The sequence below is a fragment of the Myotis davidii genome, unplaced genomic scaffold (genome assembly GCF_000327345.1).
Source record: "Myotis davidii unplaced genomic scaffold, ASM32734v1 scaffold309, whole genome shotgun sequence".
Taxonomy (NCBI): domain Eukaryota; kingdom Metazoa; phylum Chordata; class Mammalia; order Chiroptera; family Vespertilionidae; genus Myotis; species Myotis davidii.
In genome coordinates this window covers 165646-174594 of record NW_006383013.1, presented here as the reverse complement: position 1 = coordinate 174594, position 8949 = coordinate 165646, and the positions used below count along the sequence as shown (strand labels likewise).

The 8949-nt window shown below is 40.2% G+C and overlaps 2 protein-coding genes across 5 annotated transcripts in view; one reads left to right on the top strand and one right to left on the bottom strand.

Annotated features, from left to right (window-relative positions):
• Positions 1–325: 325 nt before the first annotated feature.
• The window catches only part of HEATR4 (HEAT repeat containing 4), a 63564-nt gene continuing 54940 nt past the window's right edge, over positions 326–8949 (top strand). For 2 of the 4 annotated variants that reach the window (XM_015558051.1, XM_015558052.1), the window contains exon 1: positions 2677–2882. The gene's annotated coding sequence lies outside the window, so the exon portion shown is untranslated. Of the gene's footprint in view, positions 511–1818; positions 1842–2676; positions 2883–8949 lie in introns of those variants that run through there. The other 2 variants (XM_015558049.1, XM_015558050.1) reach the window with 2 other exon arrangements.
• The window catches only part of LOC102759368 (acyl-coenzyme A thioesterase 1), an 11519-nt gene continuing 5287 nt past the window's right edge, over positions 2718–8949 (bottom strand). The window contains exons 2-4 of the mRNA XM_015558000.1: positions 7279–7297; positions 5856–6113; positions 2718–3693 (exon numbers count right to left, since the gene is read on the bottom strand). Coding sequence (XP_015413486.1) covers positions 3118–3693; positions 5856–6113; positions 7279–7297 — 853 coding nt within the window. The 3' untranslated portion in view covers positions 2718–3117. The remainder of the gene's footprint in view (positions 3694–5855; positions 6114–7278; positions 7298–8949) is intronic.

Sequence of the window (8949 nt, the reverse complement as noted above, 5' to 3'; positions counted from 1 at the left end):
GGCTCCCACAAAACTTTTTTTTTTTCTGGCCGCTGTTTATGGAAATGAATCCTTCAGTGTATTTTCTTTCTTTCGTTCTTTCTTTTTCTCTCTTTCTTTTCTTTCTTTTTCTTTCTATTAATCCTCACTGGAGGATATTTTTTTCCCCATTGGTTTTCAGAGTGAGTGGGAGCGAGGAAGAGGGAGGAGGAAGAGAAACACCAATGTGAGAGAGAAATGTCCATGGGTTGCCTCCCACAGGCACCCCTGACGGGGGCGAGGGATGGAACTGCAACCCAGGTACACGCCCTTGACCGAGAATGGAACTCAGGACCCTTCACGGGTGGCCAAGGCTCTAACCACTGAGCAACCAACCAGAGCTGTTTTGGTGTCTCTGCTTTTGCTCAGTGATGACACCGCCATCTGCTCTCTGTCTGCTCTGCCGTTGGTGATACCAGAAGGAGGTGGCTGTCAGAGTAATTGGGCTTCATGCTGCTTTGTTCCTGTTTAGCGGGAGAGCGAGAATTCCAAGTATGTGACTGAAATCACCTGCTTTCCCCTGGGTGGAATGTTGAGATGGGCTTACACCAAACCAAGGATCCGCATCATTGAGTACCCTTGCATCAGGGTGGAGTTGGCTTGGCCTGGACGCCCAGGGCGGTGGTCGGCAAACTCATTAGTCAGCAGAGCCAAATATCAGCAGTACGATTGAAATTTCTTTTGAGAGCCAAATTTTTTAAACGTAAACTATATAGGTAGGTACATTGTTATGAACTTAATTAGGGTACTCCTAAGGCTTAGGACAGTGATGGCCAACCTTTTGAGCTCAGCGTGTCAGCATTTTGAAAAACCCTAACATAACTCTGGTGCCGTGTCACATATAGAAATTTGTTGATATTTGCAACCATAGTAAATCAAAGATTTATATTTTTGATATTTATTTTATATATTTAAATGCCATTTAACAAAGAAAAATCAACCAAAAAAATGAGTTCGGGTGTCACCGCTGACTCGCGTGTCATAGGTTTGCCATCACTGCTGTAGTCTATAAGAAAAAGCTGACAAAACAAAAAGCACTGTACTGTTTTTGGCTTTCAGGAGAAAAAATGTCAAGAATTGCTTTATTAAAAAGGTAATTGAGGAAATAACACCATAATCACCAGGTAAAGCATTTTTTATTTTAAATATATTAGCCTTTAACAAAAAGTGTTGTATTAAGTCATTGTTTATTTTCACATTAATCATTGTTAAAATCACTTATGTAATTCATCTAAATAATGTTTTGCCAGCGTTAAAAACGAAATCATAAAGGCCCATGTGTGTATCCAGAAACATAACTTAAAATTTATTTGTACTAGGAGAATACTTATTCATCTAAGAAGATATCAAAGAACTGAAAATATATTTGCTGTGAAAATTTTTAGTAGTTTTACAGCTAAGTAGTAATCTAGTAATTTATAGCTAAGATGTTCTTTTCCATTCTTTTTTGTTTGTTTTAAATGTTTCTTATTGATTTTAGAGAGAGAGGAAGGAAGATGGAGAACAACAGAGAAACATCCATGAGAAAGAAACCTCAATCATCTGCCTCCTATGGAGATGGAGCACGAAACCTGGGCATGTGCCCTCTCCAGGAATCTAACCTGTGCCCTCTTGGTGCATGGGATGACACTCAACCAACTGAACCACACTGGCCCTGTTCACTTCCATTCTTGTTTGTTGTTTTTAATCCTCACCTGAGGATATTTTCCATTGATTTTTAGAGAGAGTGGGAGTGAGGGGAGAGACAGAGAGAAACATCAGTGTGAGAGAGACACATGGATTGGTTGCCTTCGGTAGGGCCAGGGATCAAGCCTGCACCCGAGGTATGTGCCCTTGACTGAATTGAACCCTCAGTCCTTGGGCTAACACTCTAACCACTGAGCAAGACCACCTAGGGTTCAAATAAGATAATATTTTTGATACTATATGCTGTGAAAAGCCACGGCCAGCGTGACTTTCGGGTTCAAAGGCTTGGAGGAAGAGCTGACGCACAAATTAAAACACAAGACAAAAAATAATAATTTTGAAATTATGGGGGGAAGCCAGGGAAAACTCAACTGCAGTAGTCAAGTTCCACTGAGTCTCCCTTCCCAGCTGCTTTTATTTACTAGAATATACAATTGCCTTTTAGGAATGCAAACAGACATATCAATGGTAATGTTTAGTAAACAGTAAGATTATCAGGTTTTGGGGGAGTTTGCTTTAGGCCATTGAGTCAGCAGTAGGTAATAAAATGCAAATATTCACCCTGTGAGTATCAAGAGCCCAAATTCAGCCTTCTGGCAGACTTCTCGCATTTATATTAATTACTGTTGATCTAGGTTTCTAGCAATATGCTTTTCTTGTATGTTAGATAATCATTTATTTATTTATTTATTACTAGAGGCTGGGTAAACGAATTTGTGCACCAGTGGGATCCCTCCACCTGGCCCTTGGTTATTGAGCTGAAACTGGCTCTCTGACATCCCCTGAGGGGTCCTGGATTGCTAGAGGGCCCAGGCCAGGCCAAGGGACCCCACGGGTGCATGATAGGGGCTGGAGTTCTGATTGGCTGGACTCCAGCAGCAAGCTAACCTACCAGTTGGAGCGTCTGCCCCCTGGTGGTGAGTGCACAGTCATAGTGAGTGGTTGAGTGGCCTTAGCATTTCATTAGCATATGTTGTTTTGATTGGTTGAACGGATGACTTGATAACTGGATCTTAGCATATTAGGCTTTATTATATAGGATTAAACAAATTCAACAAGTAATAGTAAATAATTAAACAAATAATTACTGAGCATCAATTATGTATAAGTCACTATTAATCAGTATTCTCACTTTTCCTTTCAGAACTAAAGCCTTCTGTGTTGGGAGAGACTGAAAGGTATGCCTTGTCCATCTGTTATGTTTTCTTTTCCTCCTAAACAACTGAAAAGGCATGTAGTTGACAAAAATCATGAAAATTCATTGGTAAGTTCATTTTAACAGTAAGGAAGGAAAAACTAAGTACTTTCTAAAAAGAAAAAAAACGACATTTACACACTAATTGCAACCGCGGTTCCCAGGATAAATTAACATCAGAGATGCCACACAAATAAAGGATTACAGTGTTGGTGGGATTATCCCAAGTGTTTGTGGAAAAAAATCTGGAGTTGCTTCCAAGCATCCACCTGGGCCATGGCATGAGCCCTGGGCTCTCCCCCCCAGATGACATTTGTGCCCAACAGGGAGTGCAGGGAGGCCCGGCACAGGGGGAAGTAAGGAGGCTCAATGTAGTGCCCCACTTCTGGGTAACAGATTATCTGCGGCTTCTCCTTACCATGGGCCTGTAAGCGTTTAGAGGCCTCGTTAGCAAAGAATTCACTCTTCCAGTTGTGGTCATCCTGACCTACAAGGAACAGGAAGGTGCTCTCAGACCTTTCCACGGGAATGAAACTCTTCTGGTCGGGTCCTTCCAAAGGGTTGTTCAGGACATCCAAAATGTCTGCAAAGCCGTCTTTGGTGACCTTGATCCGATTTTGGTCGAAACCTAGAGGCTGCAAGGTCTCCTCCTTGTAGTGTAAGGCTCCTCCGACATTGGCCACGGAGCCATTGATGATGACTGCAGCAGTGATGCCCTTCAGAAACGAGGCCATGGAGAGGCAGAGGTCACCTCCTTTAGAAATCCCAAGCAGCCCAACTCCGGGGCCCTTTACCTGAGACAAGGACAGAGGAATAATAATGAGCCCATGAGTCAGTCTGGTGAGTAGTGCCTGGAAATGGAAGTCAGTTAGAACTGAGCCTAATTTGGGGCTCTGTCATTTACCAAGGTTTGCAAACTAGGATATTTACTTATTCTTTCTTTCTATCTTCCTTTCCACCATTTCTCCATCACCATTGTTGGTGACTTTAGCCTCTCAGTTCCTTGACCTCCATACTTCCAATGACTTTTTTCCTACCCCACTTTAGCCACCCATTCCCACTGTCATAACCTTAATCAAGTCATCATCAGTAAATACCTCATCTCCAAAATCTCAGCTGCAAGCATTCTACTCGCTAATCACCATCTTAAATACTTCTGTTCAGCCATTTTAGTACCTACCACCTGCTTCCATTTCTTTGCGACCTTGACTACCTTTTTTTTTTTCTATCAGTATCTCTCTTGTGTTCATTTCCTACCTCATCCAGTTTAGATTTCAAACTTCATTGTTATTTTCCCTCCCTTGCAAGCACTCTTAGCTAATACCCTTCTTCCTTTGGTCATACTTGCTTGGAAAAGTGATAACCTTGGTTAAATCCACCTTCACTTCCTCTAGGTCTGCATTTGTACAAATAATCATTGAAGGGAAAAAATACACATTTGTGCTGGCAAATCTTTACTTTCATGACCACAGATTTCAAATATGCATTCATACTGCCCATCACCTCTGCCACACTTCACTGTGTTTGCTTTTCACTTCTCCAATGACAGTTTCATACCTTCTCCTATTTGCTCAAGCCTCTTGAACCCCTCTTGATTCCCCTTCAGTTTCAGCTCTTCATACATCATGGAGAAAATAGAAGCTGTCCAGTAGGAACTCTTCCTCATTTTCCCCCTGCCAAATCTTCTTAGTTCTGAATCAATTGAAGCTCTCTGCCTTCCTTCCTGGTTCCAGAAGTATCTCTGTTTTATCAAACGCCATCCCTCTGCTTGGTTTGGGATCCCATCCACTCTCATTCTCATAGTCTTTGCTCCTACAACTACTTCTCTCTTTCTCCTCCTTCATAATGTTCTCTCCTGGCTCATTCCCATCAGCGTACTTCATGCTGTAGTAACTCTTACATTTTAATATCAATTCCTTGACCCTCAAAGCTACTCTGCTATAGTTTTGTCTTTCACAGCAAAATTGTGGAGAAAGTTGTTTGTAGTTGTTTCCTTTCTTGCCTTCTAATCTCTACTTAGTCTCCTCCAGGGTAATTTGGATATGCAGATTCTACAAGGACTGATCTTGTCATAGTTACCAAATCCTGTATTTTGAATGGCCATTTGACCTCTGAACAGCAGTTCTTTTTTCTTCTCATGGCTTCTAAAACAGCAGTTTTGATTGGTTTCAAATATTTATTCCTTATGAAAGTGCTAGGAATTAAATGATATTATTATCCCAATTTTTCAGAGGAAACATAAACTAACCCCAAAGCTAGTATTTGGTGAAATCAAAACTCAAATTTAACTTTTCTCTATCCACATCTTATTCTGATTCCACTATACTCTATCACTTTTTTAAGAGCTAAATACTTCCATTTACCATGAGCTCTAACTGAATTGTAAATTAATCTTCTGTTCCTCTGATACAGTGGTTCTCAACCTTCTGGCCCTTTAAATACAGTTCCTCATGTTGTGACCCAACCATAAAATGATTTTCGTTGCTACTTCATCACTGTAATGTTGCTACTGTGATGAATTGTCATGTAAATATCTGATATGCAGGATGGTCTTAGGCGACCCCTGTGAAAGGATCATTCGACCACCAAAGGGGTCGCGACCCACAGGTTGAGAACCGCTGCTCTGGTACGTTAAACTGGGGCCAGCTGGAGGCAGTGATTCCTTTCCCCCTCCCCTCTACTTCCTGTGTCAAACATAGGGTTCTCAGATGTGTTGGGGCTTATTATAAGCCGCTAGAATTTAAAATTCCATAATGCCAACTAAGAACTTCTTTACTAGTAGGAAATACGTCATAGTAAATATGATTGTATAGAAACATGGGAAGTGACTATACAAGGTGGTAGGTTGTGGTAAGGAGGGGCTGTCATGAATTAGTCAAGTTCTTGAAAACCAAGGGCATTTATGAAGAGGAGACCTGATATGTAGAGAAATTCCAAAACTTAGAGAAATTCCAACCTGAGCGTGATTAAGCAGGTAGTTCACAGCTTCTTCAAAGTACTCCAGGTGGAGGGTTTCTATGCTCTTGGGGAGGTCTTCATAGCCATAATAAGCCAGAGCCATCACAGCAAAACCCTTCCCAGCTAGGAGACTAGCTCGATATTCTGGAAGGCCACCTCCAACTCCAAAAATGTCCACAATCCCAGGAAAGGGTCCGGGTTCTTTGAAAGAAACAAAACACAAAACTAAACTATTCTTGAAACACTTTTTTAAAAAAAATTAATTTTAGAGAGACAAGAAGGGAGAGAGGGAGAGAGAGAAATATTTATTGGCTGCCTCTTGCACACCCCCTACAAACCCACAACCTGGACATGTGCTATGACCTGTGATCTGGTGCGTGGAAGGACACTCAACTGAGCCACATCAGCCAGGCTGTTACTGAAACTCTACAGCAGGCATGTCAAACTCAAAGGCTAACACAGGCCAAATAAGGTTAAAGTACGTAGGCCGCAAAAAAACAAAAGCTTCAATTTTCATAGAAATGTAGGTTTATTTCGATAGAGACATGCTGAATACAAAGGGCTGAAATAAATGAGTCATCGTTAAAATAATAGAACATTTTAAGAAAAATTAATATTTTTTCTTGAATATTAACTTACCAGACACTGAATAACTGCACAGATTAATAAGCGTAACACAAATAAACCTATTTTTCTTGTTCTCCGAAAGCGAAATATTATTTCCTGTTGGGCACACCAAACAAGTCAGTCCAAGACTAATGACGTGGCAATCAGCTGCTAAAATATTCACTGCTAGTGTCAGTGGAGAGAAATGGTGCGCCTGCACGTAAGGTGAGTAAGGGAAATGAATGCAACACGATTATAGTAATCAGTCATTAGTGAACATTGCAGTTTATTAATAATTATGTATAAGGATACTGTAAAAATTAAGTTATGAAATTTGTATTAAAACGTTTCTTACATACGGTTATATTGGCTGGGCCGCAAAAATATTCGTTGTGGGCTGCATGTGGCCCGTGGGCCGTGAGTTTGACATGCTTGCTCTACAGTGATGTCAAAAGCCAGTTGTTGCCTACTTGGTAATGTCAAAGTTTTCTTCATAATCAGAAATGCTGAAAGACCCTTGGTCTTTAAAGATCCAGACAATGGCATAGACTAAATCCACATTCCCCTCTATACTCAGAGCCTCAAAGCCCCACAGATTTTTACAAAGATTATGTATTTACTTTGTGGTTAAAAATAATTTACAGACAATGAAAACAGCAAAATCATTGCCATCTCCCCCAAAATTGACAACGCCAAATGCTAGCGAGAGTGCACAGCAATTGGAACCCTCATACATTGCTGGTGAAAATGCAAAATTATACAGCCACTTTGAAAAACAGTTGGGCAGTTTCATATAAAGTTAAACATAAACTTACCATATGATCTAGCAATCTCCTAGGTATATTTGCCAAGGAGAAATGAAAATTTGTGTCCACACAAAAACTTGTATTGCAAGTGTTTGTGGTGACGTTATTCATAATCTTCAAAGATTTGAAACCCAAATGTCCTTCAAGTGGTGAGTGGATAAACAACCATATAATGGAGTACTACTAAAAAACAAGATACATCGAGCAACACAAATGAATCGCAAATGTATTATGCTAGACAAAAGGTTACATACACTGTATGATTCCATTTCCTGGGTACTTTCAACATTTACAGAAAAAGCTTGTATTTAACGTGCAAAACTTAAAGAATAATAATAAAGCAAACACTTTATAGCTACAATTTTAAAAAACTCAGTACTAAGCATCAAAGGCCCCTGAATATCTGTGCTCCTGACCTTCCTTTCCACTGTCTTGGCTTTTATTCTCTTGATTTTCTTTACCATATTACCACTTATGTGTGCGTGTGTTAAACAGTATTTTGTTTATTGTGCCTATTTTTTGAATTTTATCTACATGGAATGAAATTGAATGTATTCTGAAATTTGATTATTTCTTTCAACAGTTTTTGAAGTTCATTCATGTTGACTCTTGTGGCTGTAGTTCAAGCATTTTGCTGCTGTAAACATACCTTAATTTATCATTTTTATTGTTTTTGGACATTTGGAATGTTTGCAGTTGTTTTTGCTCTTACAAACAATACTTCTTGGTGCACATGAACCAGGAGTAGACTGATATAGTCAACTTTCTAAGTAAAAAATTGTTTTCTTGCCCAGCCAGTGTGGCTCAGTGGTTGAGCATTGACCTATGAACCAGGAGGTCATGGTTCAATTCCTGGTCATGGTATATGCCCAGGTTGCAGGCTCAATACCCAGTGTGGGGCGTGCAGGAGGCAGCCAATCAATGATTCTCTCTCATCATTGATGTTTCTATCTCTCCCTTCCTCTCTGAAAGATATATAAAAAATACTGAAAAAAATTATTTCCAGCCCTGGTCAGTGGTTCAGTGGTTAGCGTTGGCTTGTGGACTGAAGGGTCTCAGATTTGAATGCCAGTTAAGGGCACGTTCCTGCAATGCAGGTTCAATCCCTGGCCCTGATTGGGGCATGTATAGAAGGCAGCCAATTGATGTGTCTCGCTCACATGGATGTTTCTCTCTTTCTCTCCCTCCTGATACCTTCCTCCCTTCCACTTGCTTAAAGAAAAAATAAATGGAAAAAATATCCTCAGGTGAAGATTAACAACAACAAAATTTTTTTCCAGGAGTAGATGAATATACCGTATTTGCCGGCGTATAAGACGACTGGGCGTATAAGACGACCCCCTAACATTTCCACTCAAAATACAGAGTTTGTTATATACTCACCGTATAAGACTACCCCCTCTTCCGACACCTTCCAACACACCAAATAAAAGGTAAAACAATATCAGATTTGATTTTAACATTTTAATTTATATTCAAATGCTTATGACATGCAGGAAAACTGTCACAAGGCTGTATGTAATCAAACATATACATAAAACAGTGCAAGTTTATTACCGGTAAACATACCGGTAATTCACTAAAGAAAACACACTCTATAGACTGGTACCGTAGATGCTTCTCAGGAACACAGGCAAGCAGCCCACAACCTAGAGGGACTGTCAATGATAGAAGAAAGAT